The 27515-nt window shown below is 39.9% G+C and overlaps 2 protein-coding genes across 3 annotated transcripts; one reads left to right on the top strand and one right to left on the bottom strand.

Annotated features, from left to right (window-relative positions):
- Positions 1–1752: 1752 nt before the first annotated feature.
- LOC102200067 (N-acetyllactosaminide alpha-1,3-galactosyltransferase) lies at positions 1753–3076 on the top strand (the record flags this gene model as incomplete). The annotated part of the gene is made up of 2 exons (XM_005724755.1): positions 1753–1901; positions 2045–3076. Coding segments are annotated over 2 exons (834 nt in total), but the record flags the coding sequence as incomplete, so codon positions are not given.
- A 1493-nt stretch (positions 3077–4569) lies between these two features.
- On the bottom strand, positions 4570–25619 carry LOC102210968 (golgin subfamily B member 1). 2 transcript variants are annotated; one of them, XM_005724613.1, is made up of 18 exons: positions 25474–25619; positions 21262–21435; positions 21064–21184; positions 20610–20821; positions 20423–20515; positions 19861–20026; positions 16155–16226; positions 14824–14939; positions 11746–11847; positions 11051–11149; positions 7182–7279; positions 6957–7077; positions 6589–6701; positions 6254–6395; positions 5897–6033; positions 5697–5814; positions 4949–5010; positions 4570–4857 (listed from the first exon to the last, which is right to left on the bottom strand). In XM_005724613.1, the coding sequence occupies exons 1-18, from the start codon at positions 25486–25488 to the stop codon at positions 4638–4640; spliced, it is 2181 nt and encodes a 726-aa protein (XP_005724670.1). In that variant the 5' UTR covers positions 25489–25619; the 3' UTR covers positions 4570–4637. The 2 variants fall into 2 exon arrangements, with proteins under 2 accessions (XP_005724670.1, XP_005724671.1); XM_005724614.1 differs by having other exon boundaries at positions 21262–21432.
- Between the last annotated feature and the right edge of the window lie 1896 nt (positions 25620–27515).

The raw sequence follows: 27515 nt of genomic DNA, 5'->3' as shown, positions 1-27515 counted from the left end.
AACCGAAAGCACTGTATCGAACGGTTCAATATCGATACGAATATCGTTGCACCCCTAATGAACATAATCAAATTTTTGGGAATCAAACAAATTTTTGGGAATCGCACTTAAGCTTCCTTATTGCCATAAAATATGGAAGCCGTAATGGATGTAAAGTTGGCATCACTAGAAAGCCCAGGACGTCCTCTTGGCACTATAGGACTCATATAGTCAAGTCAAGTCAAGTTGGCTTTATTGTCACTTCAACCATATACAGTTAGTACACAGTGAAGCGACACAACGTTCCTCCAGAACCAAGGTGCTACATTCAACATAAATTTACAACATAAATTATATTTGCCATCATTTAGATGGCATAAATTTTGCTTGACGTAGAAGTCTTAGACTCATGTCCCTCACAAAAGCCAAGAATTAATTGGTGGCATGGATGGCGTGGACTACCATTGTGATGGCAATTTGGGGATTTTAAGAATGTTTTGAACTGAACTGATTTTCCAGGGTGGAATAATTGTATAGCACACATCTTTAATGACTTAAAAAAAGACTTGGATGAACTAGTTTGAAATTACTTGGATTTTCTCTAATCTACACTAGTAAAAGGTATGCATACACCCCCACTAACACTGGGTTAAATGTCCCGTAGCAAACTGCACCTCACTAAGACACTTTTGATTCCCATTAGCAGACTTCTGGTATAATTCTGGTTGGATATTTGAGCATTCTTCTTGGCAGAATTGGTAATTTTATTTAAATTAGTTATTTTCCTGACACAAATCTGGCTGTTAAGCATAGTACACAAATTTAATATGTTTGAGGTTGGGGCTTTGGGAAGTACATTGCAAACAGTTTAATGTTAACCTGCTTTATCTATTCCAAAATCAACACCTATTATGTCCAAATGTCACTGTACAGTTGTTGATTTAATTTCAGTAGTCCTCCTTCTTTGTGACTCCATCTAATTTGTACAATACCCAAATACCACTAGCAGCAAAATGGCCCCAAAGCATGATGCTACCACTACTATGCTTGACAGGAAATTTGAGCTGAGCTTGATGGTGGCAATTTTAGTATTCTCCTCTCAGTCCATGATGATATAAAACTCAATTCACTGTAAACAGTGCCGTTGATGTTCCAGCAGTTTCCAGTTCAGCCATGCTTGAGCCCAAAAGAACATTATGACCAGTTTCCACTCATCTGAGGATGATTTGGTTTTCTTACAGAACTAGTGACACATCTGTGGTGGTGCGTGGTTTGTGGCGCGGCTGCGGGGGGAGGCGGACACACCTGAGCTCGATCAGCTCATCACCCTCCCCTATTAAACGTGCCGGGACCTGAGGAGTTGTTGTTGTTGTTGAACGTGTTATGTGGCTGGCAGCTGAAAAGCTGCAGCTGAGAGTTGTAAGAGACGACAACCGAAATATAGAAAAGTGTGAAGAGTGAAATATGTGTTCGGGTCCGTCCTTACTGCCATAACATCTAAATAATACTTATGTATAATTGTTTGAATTTTCAGTTTTGAAAATTTACAGTTCTCCTATCTGATCTTCACTGACTTCTTTTACCATCGTTCTGAGGACTGTTCAGTCATTTCTACACTGGCAAAGAGAAACTAATAGTTGTAGTTGATCATTATCACAAACAAGGCATTAGTAGGCCTTACCACATCTCTATTTTTTTTTTTTTTTAAATAAACTGATAAAACCACCACACTTAAGTGGTAACTTAAGTGTAATATGTGTTTAACCGATTTCTTTCCACTTCAGGTCTCGAACTGACGTTCAAACATGCACAACTTGGAAAGCTCCTATTCTCTGGGAGGGGATGTTTGACCCTGAAGTTTACGACCAGAACCACAAGAAGGAAGGATCCTCTGTTGCTCTAACAGTGTTTGCTGTGGGAAGGTTTGTTTTCACATTAGTATGACTATTTAAAATACATCCTGGTCTTCTAATTGCCATTTAGTCTGTATATTTGTGCTCTATTCTTCTAACTGTTTGAGACTGTGAAATAAAGCATGAACTTTTTTTCTCCACTATCACCAAAGGTACTTGGACGAATACCTCGAGACCTTTCTGAACTCCTCAGAACATCACTTTATGGTGGGTTTGCCTGTGTCCTACTACGTATTTACCGACATGCCAGAGAAGGTCCTGCACATCCATCTCGGTCCTCAGCGAACCTTGAAAATGATCAAAGTGCAACGGCACTCAAGATGGCAGGACATTTCGATGATGCGAATGAAAGCAATATCAGATGTCATAGAGTCTGATATTCGCCACCACTCCACGCATGTCTTCTGCTTCGATGTAGATCAGGTGTTCACTGGGAGATTTGGCTCAGAGGCTCTGGGAGACTCTGTGGCTCTGCTCCATGCCTACTACTACCACCTTCCAAAGATTTTCTATACTTATGACCGAAACCCGAAATCCAAGGCTTACATGGAAAACGGGGATTTCTACTATCATGCTGCTGTCTTTGGAGGCTCATGGAAAAGCGTAAAATCTCTGGCTGAGGGCTGCTACCAAAACATCATGGAGGATAAACAAAATAATGTGGAGGCTTTGTGGCACGATGAAAGTCACCTAAACAAATACCTGTGGCTGCACAAACCTAGCAGGGTGCTTTCTCCAGAGTACTGCTGGGATACCCACATCGGTTACAGGAGTGACATTCAAGTCACTCGACTGCTATGGGCACCAAAACAATATGATAAACTGCGCACACCTTAGTATTTCTTGGAATTGCACACAAAACCATGCAAATTCAGCAACTCTAATAGCATGAAAACTATATGAAAACACATTTTTCTCCGTACTCACAAAATATGCAAAAGTTGGCAACCATTTCAAATAATGGTATGAAAACAATATGGCAAAGGAACATTTTCCTAGTTACTCATGCTTCCTTGAGTTCATTTACACTCAACTCCAAAATGCACAAGTTTGCTTACAAGACGTCAGATAAATGTCTATGCAAATGCCAGATTTGCTTTCTTATCAGTGATTGCAACATTGTCTTTGTTTAAAAAAACAGTGCTGATAAAAGGTCAAACGAGCAAAGCAAACCACATATAATATACAATTTTAGCTAGTCTTCATCCCATTTCTTCAGCTTCACTTTTTTTTTTTTTTGTACTGATGTCATAGTCACAGTATGTGGTAAAATACATTTCTGGTTTTCAAGTATTAAGCACGGGCGGCTGATCTGTTAAAAAATAAACCCTGTATTTGAATTTCATATAAAGTTATTTTGCATTCCAGCTCATTATTTTTCATTGATGAAAACCTGGGTATAAGCCTGCATTCTGAATATTACAGTCATAATTTTTAAACATCATTTATAACACAGGAACTTTGAACCAAAGGTTTAGGGTTTATTGTCAGTTCGTGCTGTTTTTACAAGTGTGCTATTACTTGGTGTTATGTTGAAAAATGACAGAACTGTTTTCTATATTTATATTGTTGGGGTATAACAAATGTTGGTGAGTACAGCTGCAAGTTATTTTGTACTGATATGAATAAAATTACATCTGTAGGGCACTACTGAATTCTCCGATGAAAACCTTTGTGGTAGATGTAAGGATTTTAAAGAGCTGTTTTGACAGTTTGAGACACGTCTGAGTGCGCATCAAGTGCCTTTCTGCAACAATAATGGCTGTTTGCTTTTCTTTTGATTAGAAGATGTCAAAATAAAATGTTTGTAGGACTTTTTTGAGGAGAAATATATTATGTACAAAAACTGCAATGTTGGGTCTAAGATGTTTTTCAAGTGAAGTAGCATGTGAGGAAAAGGTTTTTGTTGAAAACAAGAAATATTTCCACTGAAAAGCCACGTAATGTGGTTCACGGAAATTTCTGTTACTTGGCTTCAGGTTAAACTGGTATCCTGCTGTAATCTGACCTCAATTGGGCCGTTATTCTTGCGCAATGCAAAAGTGGAACTGGTTTTGTGTAGCAAAGTGATTTTCCAAAGTGCACTTAAGAAACTCCAATCCAACCCCCCCGCCCCCCCCCCCAGAAATTTAGAGCATTTGATATGCTCCTGTTTTGTCTGATGCTGTTTATCTGATCACCAGTCCCTAAAATCTTTAAACTGTGCAGTAATTATGTTAGATACATTCATTTTAATTCTAATGAACTGGAATTTTTTTTCCCCCCGTTTAATAGCAGGAACCATATCATCATTTAGGATTGACAGCACTTATAAGAGATAATGGCAGTTGGCATGAGCATGAAACCAGACTGTGGTTTTGGGGGAGGGGCTCAGAAGGGACTGGTGATGTCTCCTGGGTCAGGCAGATGCACTAATAAGAGACAAAGAGATGAGGGAAGGTAGGTGGGGAACTAAAAGAAGAACAAACTGCTTGTAGCTCAAGGGGTCAAATATACACAAATAATTGAAAGGGGAGTGTTATGAGATGTGGGCCTGCTCCAGAAATTCAGATAACTTATTTCCAATGTAAAACCTTGAAGTTTAAGATGGAGAACAAATGCAAAAATTGTCAATTTTGATGCGAAAGTCCACAAAATTTAGAAACTGATACAAATTCAGGCTGGTTTAATTTGATTGTTTTAATGAAATTCAAACCCAGTTTGTATCTTATTTATTAATTTAACTTTCAAATAAAACAGAAAACTTCAGGAAGGCAGATTTTCAAGGCTGCTGAGGGCAGCCAGGGGACCTGAGCGGTTCAAGTGGTTTTTCTTTGTAGAGGTCAGGTTCAGGTAGCTCATATCTGCTGATTGACACACAATCTCAGACGCACGACTGTAACAAGTCCCATCTGTCTGCTTGGAGTGACCTCTAAGTGTACCATCCAACAAGGCCTGAGCTTCAGACTGCTCGGGTGAAATCACACTGTGGATGCAAAGTTAACAGACATTTAATTAGGTTTCATTGTTCCTAACAAATTAATTTGAGGCAAGTTCTGAATCACTGCTGGACCTACCTTGAAGACTGCTGAGGAAGAGACTTGAAAACTTGCTTTTCATCTGGCATTTTCTTAAGTTTCTAATCACACAAAACAAGCAGCAGATTAATATTAAATTCAAAAGATGGGCTTTATCTGTTAAGACCCAGGACACAGTCAGGCTGTATCAGTGTAGGTAATTCAGTGTCAAAGACTCAACAAATATTAAATTATGTTATGTTAGCATTTAACATGCTACAGACCTCAGCATGTTAAAGTTCATGACAGCACAATCAGAAAAAAGTGAATAAATGTGGCTTGTTTGAAGAGGCTCCCAGGAGAAAGCCTCTTGAATCAGAGCAAACCACACAATGGAACAATGTCCTTTGGAAAGACGAGACTAAAGTGATGTTTGACGAGAATGTCCAGTGCTGTTTGGCAAAAACCAAACAACTCATCAGCACAAACACTTCATACCAACTGCCAAGCACGGTAATGGAGGGGTGAGGATTTGGGCTTGTAGTCACAGAGTCAATCATTAAATCGTTAAATTTTGATGAAAATTTAACGATCTAAGGCCAAAGTTGGCAGAGAGTGAATTTTTCTTTTTTACCAAGGTGTATTTACGCAACACCTTTGAGGCAGAGCCTAATTATAGGTTTAGGAATTTCTATTTTATTAGAAAGGCTCATAGATCATTCTTATGATAGCCAAATAAATGGAAAACGTAAAACAACATGGAGCATGTGTATAAAATAAAAGCATAATTAATAAGCACGAGTGGTACCTCAGCAAAGTGAAGCAGCTCCGTCTTCTGCAGGCTGAACTCCAGGACAGCGAGCTGGTTGGACATTTGTGATATTTGGTTTCCGAGTTTCTTGTTTTCGAGCTCTAAAAGTTCCACCCTTAGGATCAGAACGAACATACCGTAACATGAAGTCTGGATTGGATGACTTATCATTCAGTAAATTTCAGTAATTTCAGTACCTGCATTTGGATAAAGAAGCTTTTAGACAACTGTCCTTCTTCTTGTGCTCCTCCTCGTTTAGCTGTTGCAGTAGCTTCCTCCTCTCAGAGAGTAGTTTCTCATTTTCCATGGTTATGCTTATGACAAGCTCCTTCTCCTGAGCATGAAAAGGAAAAAAGAAACATTTACCACCTTCAGCTTTATATCAGCTCCTACAGTCCCCCTTGATGAACATTTACAAATTTGGCTTCATCACTGAACCAATAAGACAGCAAACAGAAGGACACAAGTAGCAGTTTTCTGTAAAATACAGACTAAGCAACTGTAAAAAGACTCAATGTTACTGCTCCACCTCAAACATCCAAGTGCAGACTCACCTTTGCTACTGAATGACAGCACAAGGACAATTCTCTCTCTAGACTTTTTATCTTCTCATCACGCCAGGTGGTTTCATCTTCAAATTTCTGTTTGGCTCGGCAAAGTTTGGCCTTGTGTTTTTGCTTCATCTCGTGGAATTTGCTGAAGGGACATGGTAAAAAAATCTAATGCAAAAAGCTCATTTCATGATGGCAAAAGATGCCTACGTGTTACACTCTGCACAGCCGTTTTATTCCATTTAATTATAGTTGTCTCCTGTATGGATGAATGGACGTCTAATCATAATTACACGTCAAACTCATTGTATTTGTCACACTGATGTAAGTTAGGTTACCTTCGCTCTTCGTCAATGCAGTACAGGGTCTCGCAGATCTCGCTTTTAAGTGCCTCACACTCCTCTTGGGAGGACAGCAGAGTTTTCATTGCTTGTTGACAATTAATACACTCCTACAGTCCAAAATGAAAACATCAGCACAGACAGAATTTATTTTTATTTTTGGTGTTTACAGTTGGGGTTTTTGTGTTTGTTTTTGTTTGCCCAGAGCATTAAGTATCACCTTCTGCACATGTGAATTATTTATTTGCAGCTTTCTCTTTGAACTGAAAACATGAGCTAGGCAACTGTTATTTTTCCACTTTAGCACTATGACATGAAAGCAGGTTTAAATGTGTAAGCAGACCTGAGGAAATATGGGAAATTACCTTCTGTGGTCTGTTTTCTTCGCACTTTATCGTCTGTGGCTCTTCATCCGCTGTCACAAAGGAGTCATGTGACTGAGTGTTTACAAAAAGATAGGGATCTGCCTTTTTTTGTTTCACCAGCCTTCAAACACAGACATGGACACACACTGAATATAAACCTTCATTCATGGGACTGTTTTATAGAACATCCTGAGAGGTAGAAGGTCCAGGGATTGAATATCGTACATTTGATCCTGCAGGATGTCTTCACTGGTGTTGATATTTAGCACAAAGTTATCCACACTGGTTTGGGGACAGTCAACCTGCTGCTGAAGAGAATGTATCTAAACAGATGAGAAAAAAGATATAATGTATAATGTAACAGAAAAGGCTGTTTATTTTATTAAAAAATTATTGGGACTCCTCTGAAAAAATTCTCCATGTTCTTCTAATGTCTCAATTCGTCACCAAAAGCCATCTCGTGAGCACTGACGCTATTTTAAAAAAATCGGCAGGCAGGTCTGATTGCTCTTAATCAACTTACTCACCCTGTACTGGACACAAAAAGATTCAGGCCCCCGAGAATAGTTGGCGACCACGTGGCAACCACTGGTTATCAGGCAAAAGAGAGTACTATCTGACCAGTTGCAGGTGGTTGCTGGCAATCACTGTGAAATGAACTGCTAAAGCCTCAGTTGGGGTGGCTGTAGCTCAGGTGGCAGAGCAGGTCAGCCACTAATCAGAAGGTTGGTGGTTTGATCCTAAGCTGGCTGCATGCCAAATATCCTTGGGCAAGATACGGCGCCAAGATACTAACCCCATGTTTGCCTACTGGTGGTGGTCAGAGGGCCCGGTGGCGCCTGTGTCCGGCAGCCTCGCCTCTGTCAGTGCGCCCCAGGGCAGCTGTGGCTACAATGTAGCTTGCTATCGCCAGTGTGTGAATAGGTGAATGACTGAATGTAGTGTAAAGTGCTTTGGGGTCCTTAAGGACTAGAAAAGCGCTATACAAATGCAGGCCATTTACCATTTATGCACACTTAAAAACTGGTCAGCAACGTCATTTGTTGTTGCTGATAAGTTGGCGAGCACTTGCTGGAAGTTGGTTGCTGTTGCCAGCATGAACATTGTTTGTGCTATATGGGATACAGTGCTGCACTGAAAACCTCTTTGTAACTGCAGGTTATCAGGGTCACCTGTGGTTTCTAAGACAGCCCATAACTACTCATGAAAAAGCAGGCAAACTTTTAAGAGTGCAGCTCAAAACCTGTGATGGATACTGCTCAACTTTTTAAATGTGTTGCTTTGTAAAGCACAACTTTACTTTACTGGTTACTGGTTTGTCTTGCAACCAATTGCTTGGTGGTTAGGCAAGTGTTTGTAAACAAATTGGTGTCTTTCACAAAAACTATGGGTTACAGGCTGGTTGGGAAAAACCAGAGGCCTTGAGTAAGTCACAGTCCTGTTAACAGGGGTTCAGAATTCAGGGTTGTCACGTGGGTCATGCAGCTTTCATATAGTTCTCACAAGCGCTTAGCAGGTGGTTAAAATATGTGCTGATAACATACAGACGTGTTTTTTACTTGAAGACTTGAAGACCTAGCTAAGGCTTTCAGATCTCTATGAAACTGTATTTATTCTGTCTTAGTTACCTTGGTCTTTCATCCCATTGAATGCATGTATGCATATCTTTGTCTATAAGAGTTTGTGTGTGTGTATTTATCTATGTATCACATTGTCCAGTAGGGATGGGTATCGAAAACCGGTTCTTGTTGAGAACCGGTTCCCACTGTTTCAATTCCTTGGAATTGTTTGCCATTTTTGCAAACGATTCCCTTATCGATTCCAGTCGCCCCGAATGACGTCACCACGTTGCGGAGCGTCATTTACCTGGCAGCAAACGCGGCGCCTAAGCGGCTTAAACACTCAAAAGTTTGGTCATACTTTACGAGAACAGATGACAGCAGGGCAACTTGCAATACTTGCAAGTAGATATTTCATAAAGGAGGAAACGCTACGAATATGCAAAAGCATTTGCTCACAAAACACGTGCGTTTTGTGAGCAAATGTTTCCGCTCCGGACTCGTGAAGCTCAACCCAGCAGCAGCGGTAATGTTTGCACGTCCTCTCCCGTTAATGTGGCAGGTAAATAATCAACTAACAGTGCATATTATGTTAGCGCGATCTGCCTTATTACAAAACCTGCCGTTACTGTGCATTTAGGTGACCATGATGAGAGAGACAGACAGAGTCTGGCTCAGATGCTGGCAGTTCTCGCTCCTTTTAGGCCTGGATAGATGAATGTCACCGAGCAGTGACTAAGTTTGTGGTAAAAGGCTTGCACCCATTTGCCACAGCAGATGCCCCCGATTTTCAGTAAGTGAATGTGTTTAATTGTAGTCAGGTACATTACTGGATATTCTTGTGTAATTGCTACAAAATCATTTATGTTGACGGGTAGTTTTTACATTTGTTTACAATACAGGTCTCCTGAGGTTGCTTAATCCACCTTGGTAGAGGTGTGTTTTCAGTCCCACCTATTTAGCAAGATTACTCAGCAAGATTACTCAGCAAGATTACTCAGCAAGATTACTCAACAACTGTCAGACTGAGAGCAAAGGAAGAAACACATTAAATTTTAGATTTTAGATCTCTCTATTTAAAACTGTGATAAGCAGTTCGTGGACGCACTTTTCACATGTCATTCAAATCATCCTTCTAATTGTAATTTAGTATATATTAAACCTGACAGCGACGAAAGAATTCAGCACTTCTCTGCTGAAACTCTGTATTATAAACAGCAAAGGTTTACCTGTCAAGGTGTGTTGTAGCGCTTAGGTGTGTTGAGGTAACAAACTGCAGGGTGTAGGCAGTACAAATAGTGTAAACAAAAGGCCGCCTTTAATAGCTGATATGCATAAAGTAACAAAAAATATGAAGGTTAAAAAAAAAAACCCAAACTGATGATTTGTAACAAAATCACATATGGGAAGTGGAGCTAAAGAAAGTCAAACACTAGACGGCAAACTATCTTGAAACATACTTGAAACATCTTGAAGCAATAGACTCAACTATATGAAAAGAAATCAAACTCTCTGTTAGAATAATACAAAAGAATCGAATCGGGAATCTAAAACTCAAACTACCAAATACAAGAATAAAGAATTCACTCATTAGATAAAAAAAAAAAAAAGAAACCCAAAACTGAAATATAGACCTAAACTCAAACACCACATAAACCTTAAAGACCATGAGAGATCTTACTTCCTCCTCACATGCAACATTTTTCTGTCATACTGGACATGACGCAATTAGTCAGCAACAGCTCCGAGAGGTTTTCTGACTCTTGCTGGGTGAAATCAGAAGCAAAGAAAGTCTTGTTTTCACAAATACACTACAGCTTGGAGAGCAACTGTTCAGTGTTAGACAGGTGTGTCACTTCCATGCAAATTACAGGCGACATATATACTTGTATACACTACGTACCTGTACTAAGTGTTTATATACTGAAATTACAACGTTAAGCATTTGACCCGTATGCTCAAATTGTTTGTGACCCATATATTTAGGTCAAGCATTATTTACATTTGTAAGAACACCTGTTGATGCACACAGGTTGTTTTGAGATTTAATAACTGGAAATAATGTGTAACCTTGATAGGTTTGTGGCCTATTTTGAGCGCTTTGTGACATATGGTTGGTAGAAATAGGCCAATCTTTTTTTTTAAGTGTAAGGGTGGCATAACAGTCATTATTTTTGACTTCATGAACTGACCTCAGCCATAAGCCTGTGAAAATGAGCCCAAAAATGATTGATGATAAGGTCTGGGAAGAAAGCCCAGAAAGTTATACAAAGAGGGTGTTGAATGTCATAAGAAGCAAAGTTGTGTAAATTGATGCACTGATTAAAGTTAGACACATTTATTAGGTAACTGTTGTAAGATTCAGAGACAATTGGGGAAATAGATAGAGTTTAGTATTGGAATCAAATACCAGGTTTTCTGTCTTTGCCTTTGTGTGTCTCTGTGTGCTGTTTGTGCTTATGTGTTGTCTTCTGTTCATTGTGATGTTCTGTTTTGTTTGCATGACGGTTTTAACTTATTAATATATTTACTTACAGTTTCCTCTTTTTCCAAAAGGCTTCTCCTCTCTGCAGTGAGCTTTTCTTGCAAACGTCTGCAGGTCTTGTTGCTCTGTACCAGCTCTGCTGTTGGAGACTGAAAGAAGTACAAAATCAAACTTTACATTTTATTCAAGCGCATCAATATGAAGTGTGTGCCTGTGTGTGTGATTCCTGTTGTGTCTCTACTCTTATTTTCTGTGCCGGGCTCCAGTGTGATTGTCCTCATTGTCTTCACCTGTATTAATTACTTTCAGCTGATATATGTTGCCCACCTGTCTCCTACTGACTGACCAGCCATCTGTGCAAAGATAGTTCTGTTTTTCTCTCTGTCAAGCTGTGTTATGTTTGCCCAAGCGCTGCCTAACCTTTCTTTCACGAGCTCATGTTTGCCCTCGCTCCTTTTCCCAGTAGGCTTTTGTTTATTTTAGATTATTCAAACAGCAGTTAAAACTTTCCATGTCATACTCTCACTCCTGCATTGTGCATATGAGTCTCCTGTCAATGTAAATCCCAAATTTGCTGTTGCATTCTTAGTTGTGCATTTATGTAATAGCAGTACCAAAATAGCACAAGACCAGTTTAGAAGGTTTCAAAGCTAACTTCCTCCAAATGCTCCTGTCACTAAAATATGTATATATAGCATAAGAATGCAAAACCTTGAGTGAATACATCATGTTTAAACAGACTTACTTGAGTCATCTCTGTTGCTTGTTTGACTGGAACCTCTTTAGTTAGGAGCTCCTCCTGTAAGGCTGCCTTCAACTGCTCTGCTTCTTCTTGCAGCGACACAACCTAAGACAAACACACATACAGTAGACAAGTTGTTATTTCACTATTCATTCATTCATGTTTGTGTTATTTGATGCTTAAATAATTAATTAGCCGATCTACAAAATAAAACACACACACACAAACCAATCCTCACAGGGGCCTTTATGCTACATATATTTGCATAATGTCTGTTCTGCACATGCAGTTAACATGTAAGTGCATGTACCTCTCATGTACTTCATATTCAGCCGTGAATTAACAGCAAAGTCGAAATGCGAACTGAGAACTTTGCTATTTTGTTTTAATTTAACTAAATTTTGCTGCACAGAAAGTAACAGCAAATAAATCTAACACAGTTTCACAAAGATACAGTATTGCACAAAAGTCTTGCCCCAACCCTCATTTCATTATATTTTGCTTCAGAGAAGTGAGAGCTCCTTGTATTTATTAAAAAGTGGTCCTGAGCAATAGTTCTCCAGGTTTTCAGAAGGTCTTTCAAAGTTTTTCTTTAGACACTGGCTGCTTTTTCACTCATTTTCAATCCAGTCCTTCAACCTGATCCTTTTTCAGAGGAATGTTTTTTTGTTTGTTAAGCTGCTTAATGCTGACTTATGAATTAGTCAAATTCATAAGCACAAAAAATGCACCTAACTTACAGGATGAACCACTATTGTGCACACACATAACAGACAACCTGCTACTTTGTTCCTAGCAGCCTGCTGGAAAAACACATAATTTATTCCCATTTATTGCCATGTCTTTAGTTGGCGAAGGAAAACATAGTTTGAAGGCATAAAATAGTATTTTTGCATTAACAAGGTGATTGTTGGTCAAATTGTTGGTGAAATCTTGTGTGGTATGTATGGAGAAGGTCTGGAGAGAGGTACAACAGTGAGTGTCTACAGCCATCTGTAAAACATGGTGGTGGTAAAAGACTGCTTCATATAAGGCCAAAGAGTGGTCATCCATCCATTCGCTTCCGCTTATCCTTTTCAGGGTTGCGGGGGGCATCGGAGCCTATCCCAGCTGTCTTAGTGCGAGAGTTAGGGTACACCTTGGACAGGTTGCCAGTCTGTCACAGGGCTAACACACAGACAGGAGACAACCAATTGCACTTGCATTCACTCCCGCATTCACACCTATGGGCAATTTAGTGTTTCCAATTAACCTATCCCCACTAACTGCATGTCCTTGGACTGTGGGAGGAAGCCGGAGTACCCGGGGAGAATCCACGCAAACACGAGGAGAACATGCAAACTCCACACAGAAAGACCCTGGCCTGATGGTGGAATTGAACTCAGGACAGCAGGCAGCACAGTGGCACAGTGGTTAACACTGTTGCCTCACAGCAAGAAGGTCCTGCTCGTGTATACTTTTTCTTTATATGTATGTGTGCTTCTGTGACATGCTGCTCCTGGACATTCATAGCTGCTCTGTGTAGTTTGATGCAAGGCAAGGCAAGGCAAGGCAAGGCAAGGCAAGTTTATTTGTATAGCACAATTCAACAACAAGGTGATTCAAAGTGCTTTACAGAGACATTAGAAACAAGAACAAATAAAAAGCATGATTTAAAATTGATTAAAACAAGCAAATAAACTAACTAACTAATTAACAAACAAACAAACAAACAAACAACAGTATATAAAATCAAAACAGATAAAATCAGAACAGTAGATAAAATCAGTAGTTAAATGTAAGTTTTGAAATTTAAGCTTAAAGTGTGGATTTGGTGCTTTATTCAAATGCAGCTGAGAACAGGTGAGTCTTCAACCTGGATTTAAATAAACTGAGTGTTTCAGCTGATCTGAGGCTTTCTGGGAGTTTGTTCCAGATATAAGGAGCATAAAAGCTGAATGCAGCTTCTCCGTGTCTGGTTCTGACTCTGGGAACTGATAAAAGACCGGATCCAGATGACCTGAGGGATCTGGATGGTTCATACTGGGTCAGGAGGTCACTGATGTATTTTGGTCCTAAACCATTCAGAGCTTTATAGACCAGCATCAGAACTTTAAAGTCTATCCTCTGACGGACAGGCAGCCAGTGTAAAGACCTCAGAGCTGGACTGATGTGGTCCACTTTTTTGGTCTTAGTGAGGACTCGAGCAGCAGAGTTCTGAATGAGCTGTAGTTGTCTGACTGATTTTTTAGGTAGACCTGTAAAGATGCTGTTACAGTAATCAAGCCTGCTAAAGATGAATGCATGGACTAGTTTTTCCAGGTCCTGTTGAGACATCAGATCTTTTATCCTTGATATATTCTTGAGGTGATAGTAAGCTGACTTTGTTATTGTCTTAATGTGTTTTCAGCAGATGCAAGTATATGCTTGTACATAGGGGTACAGTTTTGTAAAGAGGAAGTATAGGATGTATCACTGCTGATTAAAAATAAATAAAAATTGAGTTAAAAAAAAAACATGGTGGTGTTTGGTGGTTTAGAGCTGTATTAGAGCCACTGGTGTTGGAGATCTCGTCCAATTTGATGGAAGCATTAACGCAGAAAGCTACAGTCCAATTTTGATGCACCATATAGTGCCATCTGGAAAGAATCTGATTGGCAACACCTTCATTTCTCAGCCTGATAACAATCCCAAACACATTTCCAATGCAATAAGCGCACACTAGGATAGAGAAAAAACACAGTGAAACACAGTGCTCCCCAGAGACCTCAGCATTATTGAAGCAGTGTGGGATCATCTGGACAGAGAACAGAACAACAGGTAGCCGACATCCAAAGAAAAGCTTTAAATGTCCTTCACGAAGCCTGGAAAACTATTTCTGAAGACTACTTAAAGAAATTATAAGATGCCTTGAAGAAGCGGGTATAGGCTACGTTGAATAAAGATGAATTTCACCTTGAATTTCAAGTTTGTTACAATTATTTTTCTCTTTTACACCGTATATACATGTATGTTTACACATTTCAATAAATTACTGCACCTGTTTCCCAAAATCTTCATTGTATGTTTTTGTAAATTACTTTATTCTAGCTGGTCTCTTACCATCTGCTTCAAAGAGGTTTTCTCAGCATCCAAGGAGCGAACCCTATTCCTCAAGGCTCTGATCTCGAGGTCCAGGCGATCATTTAGCTCTTTAGTCTTTCGCAGTTCCACCATTTCTTTAAAAAAACAAAAATGTACTTATTAGATCAGCGGTCCCCAACCTTTTTTGCGCCATGGACCGGTTTATGTCAGACAATATTTTCATAGACCGGCTTTTAAGGTGTCGCGGATAAATACAACTAAATAAAACCAGTACTGGTACCAAATAAAAAGAAGATTTCTTCATAACACACAGGAACAGACCCAGGGAAACAGAGTTAACAATAAAAACAATTTTAAAAATAACGCTAAAAACCCTGAAAACCATGAATTTCACACCCGAGTCTCAACTCTTGCAGCCCAGTACCAAACGACTCACAGACCTGTACCAGTCTGTGGCCCAGGGCTTGGGGACCGCTGCATTAGATGATGATAATGATGATAATAATAATACAACATGCTATCACTGTTATCGTTTTTATTTTACTTTAAACACTTTGAAGGTCTACTTAATAAATGCGATTAAAAGATTCATTTATATTTTTTAAAGACTGTACTACCTGCTGTACTCCACATTTCTGAAGCTAAAATAATGCTCCAGCAGTTTAAATTTATTGGGCCAAGTCTATTATACAAAACACTGATGGCCACCAGCGCTACCCCTCAGCATACTAGTAGATGCATCTATGTTGTAAATGGAAAAATCCTAAGTCACTTCCTTCTCGAGTTATCGTGTTTGCAAGATTTTCAGAATACTTAAAATCTGAACTTGAACTTATCTGAGATTTTTAGGAGATACACGCGAGGCATGAATCTGAATACCCTAACTCGGGTTTCAATGCCACCTGCCCACCTGGCAGGATGACAACAATACCCCATCAGGCTTTTACAGGTGAGGGGTTAATAAAAGCTGTTTCCTTGCTGATCTGCGGTGGAGGGAAAACTAAAAGAAGGGGTTTTATTCCAGTTCATGAATCTGAACTGTATGGGGCGTGTAAACCTGCTTTTGTCTTCGTTTCACAATTAGTTCTTTGAAAACTGTTGTTTAGAATGCAATTTCTTGGTAGTGGCGAGGTGTGTTGTTGGCTCAGCTGCAGCGGATGTGTGGCGCAGTAGTTTCAGGGAAAATGTGTGGAGTAAGCTGGAGCACGGATGAATGCTGAATGACATTTCACCAAAGAGCCACTACAAAGCTATTATAACAACCAAAGTGAATCACAAACTGTGTCTGGCTATCTGTTGGGAATCCGTAGTGGCAATTTTGTGCTGAAAACATGCAAAACAATTCTCACCATATTTCTTCAGCTTTTCTACCTCCTGCCGGAGCTGCTCCACCTCCTGCTGTGCCGATTGCAGCTCAGGCTCTGAAAAACAACATAAGCTAGAGTAAGCACACACTTCTCTGACCAAAGTTGCTGGTTAAGTTTTGTTACAGGGGTGCAAAACTTCGGTTTTATTTGAAGAGTATGCTTATGTGTTATACAAACAAGGCTAAAAATCGGTTCCAGATTTAGCTAAATGTGGCATTTTCTTTTCAAGCAGTCATGGCTGATTATTTTACACTAAACGAAAATAGGACTGAACTTTGAGGTTGCATGCTTTCAACTAGTTTCATTTGACATACATATGTATCCAGAGTCAAATAAAACACATCAATCTTGAACTGTACACTACAGAATAACAAGAGAACAGATCTAACCTGGCCATGAAATAGCCTGTTAGCCAAATGTCTAGTTACTTTTAAGCCTATGAAAATCTTGTAGATAAATTATAACTGCATTTGGAAATGGGCGATTTATTGATTGATGTATTTCTTTCTTCTTCTTTTTTATGATGATGATGTGCGTTGAATGACCCTCTCCTTATATGTGTATATTTTCTCTTTTATCCCAGGAGAGGCTCTAATGTGAATGAAATAAAGAATTCTGATGTGTTACTCACAACAACCAGTGTATCACACAGTACTTGTTAATTTTTCTTCAAATAATGCTTTCCTTGTGTATTGTTAGTGCAATTATTTCCCAGAGAGAGTATTTTTTAATAATTTGTTACATTACTTTTACATCAGATGAGCTGTCACATACTGTAATTACTAGGGCTGAACGATTATGGAAAATAATCTAATTGCGATTTTTTGCCCCAATATTGCGATTGCGATGCGATATGCGATTATTTTTTAAGGTCTTTGTCTTCTGTATTATTAAACAAAGACAAGCAATACATCATATAGTATGGCCAATACTATATTACATTAATTTTAAACTGTTCTTTCCTGGAAGACAGACCTCTGTTATGATGACATGAGGTGATGCATGAATTGATGACTGACATTTTTATTTAACTTCTTCAATCACAACAGTATATTTGAACATACACAATAGTTTATTTTTAGCTTACAAACATCTGAGCATAAAGTGCTGACAAGGAACCCTGGTGTAAACATTAAAATGAAAGTCAGTACAATGTGCAGATTGCAGAAATATACATAAAAAAAAATCAGTGGCTTTACCACACTCAGTTTTTCGACATCTGTGAACTACTAGACAGTCATTCAATTAAAAAATAATATTAAATAAATAAAACTAATAAATAAAAAATACACACATCTTACTGATCTCTGCAGTCAGTAACATTACACATAAAGTGCAAACATAATAGCAATTGTATAAACACACACAAACACGCCTTTAAAATTTAAAGGCGTGAAATTGGACGGTCTAGCGGCTAGTTCTGATTAGCGTCACCGCTGTCTCGGTGGAGTTTAATAAACTCGGCCGTCTGCTTCTTGCTATCTAAAATATAACCAGACACTGGTGTAAATTCTCGACTGTCTCATACTTCTGTTTAATAAGTTTTCTGTTTGACGTTTAGTCAGCTGTGTAAAAACCAAGGAGGAACCCACCCGGGGGATTAATAAAGTTTTATTTTATCTAATCTAATAACTTTAATCTCAGCCAAACCGATTTACTCACGAACAAACAAAACACTGAAAAAAGCCCAACAATAACATTTTTAGGTTGTCTAAGTGACTTATATATTACGTTTAACTCGAGCAGCGAAAGTCCGCGGTGATCTGAAAATGATGTGCCGGGAGTTCAGTAACCCTCGAGCTCTCGGCTAGCTGTCGAGCTGGTGGGTAGCAGACGCCTCTGAAAACGTCGAAGCACTTTTGCAAATATGGGATATCTTGATAAACCGAGCAGATATTTGATGTTTACACAACTACTTTCTCGCCTGAAAATATGTTAAAAGTTTATTTTGTGACCCAGAAAGATTAGTATGAGTAATTTTAAAACTAGTAGCGGCCGCCATTGTTGGAAACTGGAGTTTGGCTGGGCCGCGCTATGAATTCTGGGATATGGTAGTAATTTGGACAGCCTTCGGCGCGTCGCTGTGACGTAATCGGTCTACAAATGCGGCCTCAGGAGGATGCAGCCCATGAATTTGGACATGTCCAGAGTATAATCGCAGCCTTTGCGGTTAGAAAATTGCACTTGCAAATGCGATATATCGTTCAGCCCTAGTAATTACCAGTAAACAATCAAGCTTAGACTACACCTCCCCACGTGACAGAAACTCTATCCTGATGAGGAACATATAAGATCTTCTTTTTAGTGTTTAATCATTAACACAAAGTCGAGAACAATGCCAGTGAATCTTGTGAATTGTGGACGCATGGACAGACAGACAAAGGATGATGAACCTAACACCTTGCCATAAATTTACTGGTCCTTCAGCAGGATGAGCAAAAATCCAGCCCAAAAAGCATTTCACAAAGAAATGTCTGTGAAGGTTCTCAGTCATCCAGGTCATTGTAGTCTAAGGAGCCTGGAAAGAAAGGCATCTGGACTTCTTTAAGTTTCCTTGAAGACGTTTCACCTCTCATCCAAGAAGCTTCTTCAGTTCAAAGAGCAATTGGTGGAGAGTCCCAGATTAGAGCGGGTGAAGCTGGTTCTGTTTTCCAAGGAGCTTGTAGTCATTTTCTGTGGTTTGAAAGAGGAGTGAAAGAAGCCATCTATGTCCACTGTGAACGACCATCTTTGAACAGAGGCGGTGGTTTATGACACCAACTGTCTGCCATCTATAAACCAGTTTTTAGATCCCTTCCCAGACGCCTTAATGCCCACTCACATCCTGGGACATTTGACCTCAGTAAATCACATGATAGGGTGTGGCTAGGCTTCACAATGGGTTCACCCAAAACCTTGGCTGATTGTGAACCACACCTGTTTTCACACCTTGGCTGATGTGATTAGGTAGAGGACACTCCCATAGGGCTTAAAATCTGGGACTCTCCACCATTTGCTCTTAGAACTGAAGTGAAGACACTTCTCGGATGAGAGGTGAAACATCTTCAAGGAAACTTAAAAAAGTACGGACGCTTTCTTTCCAAATTCCTTAGACTTCACAAAGAAATGCTCAGCCACAATTTCTCCACTGTAGAAAGAGGCGTGGGTGGAAACGGAGGCTGTAATGCTGCATGCCTGACTGCTTATCACGCCTTTGTTACCTTAGTATTTTTCCTCTACCATACACACAAGCTGAAGCCAGCAAACTATAGTGTAAGTGTGCAAGTAAAAACATGTTTTTTTTTTGTCTGTTTGTTTCTAATCCCCCGTCTTGCAGATGCCTAAGGATGGCATGTAATGCAACTAACAAGATAGCTGCTTGATTTGCAATTTAGTACGGTAATTCTGAAGATTACATGTGACTAAATTAACTATACTTAGGAGTGTGCTATACCAAACAAGGTGGTACTGCAAGGACAACATAATCACCTCAGGATTAAGTCAAAGTGAACGTCTATTCCAAATTCAAAGAAATTACCTCAGTGCATTATTGCAAAATGTCCATGAATGGGAGGGACCAAATGCCTCCAGGAAAAGCTGCATTTAGCATATCCATATAAACACAGAGACAATTGTGATGGCAAGCCACCATGAGAAATCAGTTTAAGAATGACAGCCTCTTTATAAATTGTTGATTAATATCTCTCACCATACGCTCTCTGGGTCAAATGAGCAGACTCCAGCTCATCAGTCAAACGCCGGATCTCATTGTGTGCCATTGCCAGCCGGCGGGAGCCCTCCTCCAGGTCCCGCTCCAGCCGGGAGCATTCTCTTCCCAAACTGCTTTCCTGGCCAGCCAAAAATCTGGCCTCAGCCTGCGAATACAACACGCATCAACTTACCGCATGTCCAATACAGCAATAACTGACAAGCTCTAAAAGGAAGTAAGCAGGAGCAGGAACATATAGCGTAAATGTTTAAAGGTCCATGCAAGAACTGGACACCTTGAGAAGTGCAGTGGGTCAAGATGCATCAGTCGGGTAGTATCTTGAAATTCTTCTGCCATGCAAATTTCCTAACCTGTGCTCAGAACAGAGCTAAATAACACTGGAACAGAAAATAAGAGTTTGTAGTTAATGTGGCGAGTGGCTAACGTGCAAGATCTTTATGTTTACACATTATACAAAAACTAAAGTCAGCATCAGTTCCTGAGAGCAATCTTAGTGTTTGTTAGTATTTAAAGGAGATGAACGAACTAACGACATACATACAGGAATAAAAGTATGTTTGTTCTGTGAAGACTTGAGTCCAAAGAGTTTTTTCCATGCGCTCTGCCCATGACGTGGTGCCCCCTTGTGGGCAGCCTGTGGAATAACATTTGAAGACAGCGTCACAGACTAGGAAAACAATATGCATGTTGGCCATATGAGACTGAATTTGTGATGTTCTTCCTCTAACCTGGGATACGCCGGTGCTCTTCACTTGTGCTCCTGTCCCCATATGGTTGGCTGTGTTTCCATCACCCGTCAACTTGTCTGTAAGCTCGCTTGTCTCAAGCAGGGAAGCCCTCTCCACCAGGAGGTACGCCACCTGCTCACTGGGGCTGCTGTGAATCAACTCTGTGAGACCCTGCTGGTACAGCATTTTAGCCACCTCGCTTATCTGGGCATCTGACAGAGGAAATCGGTGAGGGGAGTTGATTACTCACGAAATTTGTGGGTAATCAAGTAAATAGAGCATGTTTAGGATGCTAAAAGAATAAGAAAGTAGAGTCCTTTAGTGTATGAGACTAAAACATCTCTGTCTTTAGAAATTTATGGGTATATACCATCCAATAATGAGGAAACACTACATTAATTCTGCTCTTGGGTTACTGTAATCTGTATATTGTGTAGGTAAGAATTTTTCACACCTTGAAGTGATATTAGGCGCCGCAGCTGCACCTTAAGGTGATCATTCTCATCTTGTATCTCCTGAGCCAAAACATTTTTGTGCTCCGTGAAGAATCTGATCTGCTCCAGCGACTTGCGTACCTTACGCACAGAAAGGACAGATAACAGACTTTCTCTCTTATCGTCACATTCTGATATCTTCAGAGGGGATACCTTACCTCCGCCATTTCTGCTAAGTGCTGAGAGCGGTGGGTTTCCAGGTCTCTGGTCACTTTGCTGAGGCGGCTCGTCGTGCGCTGAAGAGCGCGCCATAGCAAACACAGCTGAGCTTCCTTTGAGGAGTCAGGAGGAAGACCTTCCTCTTTACACCAAGCAGAGATCTCCTCCAGCTGCTTTTGGTGACAGTGAAGGCAACATGTGGCTGAAAACTCAAAACCAATAACACCACGTTCTGGGAGATTTTTACTGTTTCCTGCTTCTTGAATTACTTAAAGATAACTTAAGTATATGATAAGTTATTTTTTTAAAAGTCATTTTTCAGCCTGAGGATTGATGCTACAAGCTGCAGAGCAAAAACACTGCAACAAAAGAATGAAGTTTGGAAGCAGACGCTTATGCTCCAACACAAGACCAACTTCATTGTGCATCACTAAAGCCTGATTTAGACTTCAACACAACATAACCTCTGCGAGTGTCCAACTTCACTGCCTGCATTTATGCTTATTATGGACACATTGTAGGCAGTGGTGGTCCTAGCCTGTTTTGCTCCCCGGGCAAACACTCCCTCTGGCGCAGAGGATTGTACATTAACATAAAACTGTTGTCGAAATTCACCAGAGAAACACACACACACACACACACACACACACACGAAGAGAGAGAGTATGCATTGTATGCAAACAGCTACCAAACAGCCATCATAATTCGTCATACAATGAGAACAGGACAAATCAACAACTGACACTGACTAATTAATATTAAAATCTGTAACACAATGTATTGTTTGGAGTTTAGTCTGTTACTGTTACTATTTTTACCATTTCTTTTTGGAGCAACTGTAACCCACATAATTTCCTTATGGATTATTCTGATTCTGATTGTTTCAGGATGACTTGCCTTTATCCAATGACACATATGTTTACTTGTATCTATCAAAAAAACATTGGTGCAAATTATAAATCTGTATCATAATGTCTGTCCAGCCAGCCAGAGAATCCCCCCGCCCTCTCCTCCCTGTGCCGCAAGCAGCAGGCGCACCTCGCAAACGGAGGGCGCCCTTACTCCCAGCAAATGGCCGATAGAAAACCAATCGGTGCCTATGCCATTCCCAGTATGCGCTGGCATGACGTCGGGGCAGCATGAGTACGAGCAATTTTTTTTTTTTTTTTTGCAGATGCCCGGGGGGGCCGCCCCCCACCACGATGCCGCTCCGGGCAACCGCCCGTGTCGCCCGTATCAAAAACCGCTACTGATTGTAGGTTATGACACAGATTTCCGACTGAAGCAAACACTGGGCATAAGTTGGTTCTAGCTAAGGGTACAGCTCAGCCCAAAAACGCAGAGTGTCTTGCCTTTTTCTTTTAGTTCAATCGGTGAAAAAAGCAGCGCAGAAAACACAAGTCCTGTTTTTAGGGTCGGATTAGGAGGGCAGTCCACAGCCCAAAGCCTGTTAAATCTCCTGGAGATGTCCTTTTATTGGCTTTCTGACTGGCACTCAGAGTTCTAATTTTTCAATAAGATCAGTATGGTATTGAATTGTTTTTGTATTATTCTACAAATGCACTCAAATGGAAAGTCTTTTATATTTCTTCTAAAGAGATGAAGCGATTACATTCACATGTGAACTAGAAGGTGAGGCACTTTGTGATGATGTGGCATTTTGTTTGGGTAAAAGAGTCACGTAAATAAAATCTAAATACACACCCCCATGGTTCAGTAGCTTGTGATCCATTAATCTCAACAACATTGCTTCAGTTCTGTGAGGTCTGCAGGATGTGAGTGAAGTTGCCCCCCCCCCCCACCTTCTTCAAATCTAACAAAAGTGGTATCAAACGTTTGTGCTACGTTTGTGCCGGTTTGTGCTGCTTCTGTTTTGAAGATATTAATGAAAATGTAAAGGTCAAACCCCCCTCCCCCACACACACACACATTAATGGAATCAAACAAAATTGATGTGAAACGTTTGTGCTGGTTTCCATCTGTCACGGCAGGTTAAGCCAATGTGTTTGGAAACAGGACCCAAAAGCAGATACTGTAGGAGACAGCCCACTCAGCCCTCACACATCTGGACACTATAGACTCATACTTTAGGATGCCGTTCATAGACTTCAGTTCAGCTTTCAACACCATCATTCACAAACTAGATCTGCAGAATCAACCTTTTGGGATTTATTTGCCTGGATGATTAAGCACGCATCAGGACATTATTTTATGAATATCTTTAAAATGATAGCAGCACAAACGTAGCACAAACATTTGATACCACTTTTGTTAGATTTGAAGAAGGTGGGGGCAACTTCACTCACATGTGCTCGAGATCATTGTCCTGTTTTATGATCCACCTGAATACAAACTTTAATGGACAGATGTCCTCTGTCAAGTCTCTGCTGTGTGGCAGGTAGGAATTGAACCAAAAGTGCATGTACTGTAAGATAAGGTTTAAAACTCAAAACAGCTTTATTTTCGACGCCTTGCAAAAATGACACACTAAACAAATTCATGAGCTAATTATCAGGCAACAGGTGGAAGGGCAGCTGACACTAATCACGGCTAAATGAGACAAGGGAAGCAAAACTGAACATAACGTGCACAGGGTACCAAAACAAAAACAGGAAGTAACAGAACATGAGAACAAAAACATGGGCTTGACTCTGAGACAGAAAGGTAAACGAATATAGAGACCCAGACAAAGACATGAGAACTGACAAGAACAGCAGATAAACATGGAGACATGACTGACACTGAGACCCCCACAAAGACACAACAGCTTGATGCAGAAAGAAGACAAAACACAGAAAATATAGAAGTCGTGCAGAAGATGAAACATAGATGAGACTGGGACAGAGTGGACACAGAAGGGAACTAACATCATAACCAGCAACCAGGACTAGAGACACAGAAACTCAGAAAGACAAATAATTAAACTAAATATCATATAGAGACTAGAAGATAAATAACATCACATGTCCAAAAGAATCTGATTTTATTTTATTTTAAATCAGACACAGGGGCCGTGACAGCCTCACACTTGACTTTAAAATACACTGGTATACATGCTGACTGGTCCTGTGGCTGCAAAACAAGTCAAATCATCAACCGTCCACCACTGTTAGTATATCCATGACACATTAAAGAACAAGGCTGGCAGAAGGAGAAAGAGAAAGATTTCAAAGACATTGAAAACTAATGAGAGATGTGTCTACAGACCTCAGAATAACTGCCAAGACACTCATAAATGATTTAGCCATGTCAGGAATTACTGTTCAAAAGAAGACAATCAATTTAACCCTGCACAGGAATAATCCACCAGGTCACTGATTAAGAAAAACTCCACTTCTGCAGGAGAGACACTTTCAGTGTCCAATGTGGTGGTTTATGTGCAAGTATACCATCAACACTGACACAAATGCAAGATAACAACCTTTGAATACCTCTCCACTTTAGTGACCACTATCCGTGAAAGGGTCAAGTATCCATTATGTATCCATGTAAAGATTAACTTTGAGATTAAAAATCTCTTATTCAAGAGAGTTATAACATAAAAGTCCTATAACTAAAAAAGTGCTATAATCTAATTGTAGAAAAAACATACAACCAATTCGTAAAGCGCGTTGATGTCTATTTACCAACATTAACAACGATATTAGACCTAAAACAAAAAAATTGAGCCCTTACTGTCGTTCATACTTTCATTTAAAAAAAGACACTGATGACACAAACCGCTAAGCGGAAAACACTCAAGAATAAGAACAAAGTTTTGAAGCAATGAGACACATTTTTATCAGTAATCGTTGTAGCTGTAAGCTGTCTGTGCTGTGGTTACACCTATTACATAAACGTCTGTTTCATCCTGTGCAGACAACTGGCATTAAACGGAGTGTCTAGGCTGAACCGCATTTTCTTCCTCGCTCTTTCTGTAGTTCAAAAACCTGACATAACTTAACATTACCACAAAAAATAACTAACTTAGAATGCATGCGCGTTAGTAGCTCAGTCTAAACCTCTTTCAGACACTCATGTTGAGTATTTTCTGAAAGTAAGCTGTTTTAAAAGATTGATAAAGTATGTACGACTTCTATATTTGGTGTCTGCAGTTATATGGAAACGTCCTAATAAGTTGGTGATATTTTATTTTCTGTTGTAATGTAAAGTCACAGGTTTTCGCTAGCTAGCCATGTAGTGTAGTCGCTGCGAAGAAAAGTTAACGATACCTCTTGTTGATCCATTTGTCCTTAGGTGAAGGAAAACAATTAAAAAAAAATCCCAGTCTCACGTTTTAGCTCTCATTTCACCGCGGCCAAGCGAGCCGTCATTTGTGAGCCGCGGTCTAGCCAGCCGCCTCTTATCCGCTGCATAAATTGTGTGCGCTTCTACACTAAACTTTACGGCAGCGCCTGTTCTCCTTCATTCCTGGTCGCAAACTTAGAACCGCGTACACATACACGTGCGCGTGCGTTCACAAATACACGCGCGCGCACACATTGCATCGGGTGATAGTTAAAGTCAAACTTTCAACACAATCCTCCTCTGAGCCACGTCTGGGCCAAGTTTAATTTCTATCAGCTGCAATATTCCACAAAAATTAAAGGACAGTTATGCTCAAATTCAGTACAGTCAATGCAAAACAGTCACATCATATTCAAAATCATCCTTGATGGCTGATTCCTCCACTGTACCTCTGGGCCAAGTTTCATCTGAAACCGTTTTCATATTCCTAAGAAATTAAAGTACAAGTCTGCTCAAATTTAAAAACTTTAAAGGAATGTGATAACGTAATGTAAGAATTTCTTAACTATTGTGCTTTAGTTTGGCTTTTTGTATATTAGAATGGTTGAGACACATTAAAAAAATGCTGGGTTATTATCTTAACTCAAATACTGGGTAAAAGTCGTTCGTAAGTTGGGTTGGTGTGACCAAATATTATTCAAAAGTTATGAATCAGGAGTTGGGTTGGTGATGTGCCGAGTTCTTCAATTCACTCCACAGCTTGACTCTGTCGGGTCATAGGTTTGGTAGCTTTGATCAAATACTGGGTCAAAACTTTACCCAATTGTTTGGGTTGAAGACAAGCCTCAGAAGAAGCCACATAAGTTTTCACAAACTGCCATTTTCAACTAGACCGTGACCTGATCACATATCACTGGACTTCTCCACTACTAAGAAATAAAACATGGTAAGTAAAAAGTGAATTCTACGCATTTGAAAGTCATAAGGTCATTTTTAACATTACAATTAACTGGTTTATTCTAGAACTTTACCTACTCGCTAAAGGCCTTTTAGCAGATAACACCAGCTAGCTTGTGATGAAGAAAAAGCAATTTTACTTAAAAATGTTTGATATCGTCTTTTAAAGTTAGTTTTGAAATGAGGCTGAGGTTGCTCTGTTTGACAAACCATTTAGAGATCACTCTATCTAGAACAAATGAAATATGAGATTTGGTGTTGCATTTGTGGGGAAAAGGTAAAAAGAAAAAGAAAAAAAAAGAAAGAGGAACAGTCTATCTAAACTAATTCATTTAATTTAATTATTTAATGTATCCTAAATGATCTATGTTGATAACATCATATTGTATTTTTAAATTTAAACGGCAATGATAATTCATCTCATTTAGATTAAAAAATAAAGATAGATTGCGCCAATACTTTGACCCACTTTTTCTAGACCCCTTAAAGGGGCGCGTGCATATCTGCACTTAGCTGGCTTGCTACTAAAGAAAACAGGATGGCAACAGCAACATACGTGAGTATTTATACTGCCACCACCAATATTTAGCCACCAATCCTCACTCTGAGACCTCAGTAGCGTTAAGGTCCGCCACTCTGAAGTTTACGTTTAGTCAAAGTAAAATAAAAAAAACACCAATTTACTGCCTTCTAAATATCATTTTTATTAAGCCTTTTGGTTCTTAGTCAACATACAAGGCTAATTTGTTAAAGGGTTAACCTGGCGGGGCTGAAAATGTTGGCCGCATTCAGACCCAGCTCAATATACAGGTAATCTGCTCTTCACTTAGATGGAAGCAGTGCTAGCTACTCTGTGACACTGGGTGATCTACCTCTGAGATACGGAAGGTGACCTGGAGCTGGCGGAGGAACTGAATATCTTTTTCGCCCGCTTTGTGGCCGTGGTACTCGAGGTATTGGAGCCACAGGTGCAACACGCGGCCCACAGCAGCACCACCCTCACCTTGGAAGAACACGAGGTGAGGCGCACTCTGCGGGCCGTCAACCCGAGGAAGGCGGCTGGTCCTGA

Source organism: Pundamilia nyererei, unplaced genomic scaffold (assembly GCF_000239375.1).
Source record: "Pundamilia nyererei isolate P.nyererei 1_Seehausen unplaced genomic scaffold, PunNye1.0 scaffold00012, whole genome shotgun sequence".
NCBI lineage: Eukaryota > Metazoa > Chordata > Actinopteri > Cichliformes > Cichlidae > Pundamilia > Pundamilia nyererei.
Note: the sequence above shows the minus strand (reverse complement) of the source record. Positions and strands in the feature narration are given on the sequence as shown.

Coding starts and splice junctions, on each gene's coding strand:
- LOC102210968 (XM_005724613.1), bottom strand. Junction 21,185..21,261: donor ACTTAGCAGAAATGGCGGAG/GTAAGGTATCCC, acceptor TCTGTGCGTAAG/GTACGCAAGTCGCTGGAGCA. Junction 7,078..7,181: donor GACATCCTGCAGGATCAAAT/GTACGATATTCA, acceptor CTGTGTTTGAAG/GCTGGTGAAACAAAAAAAGG.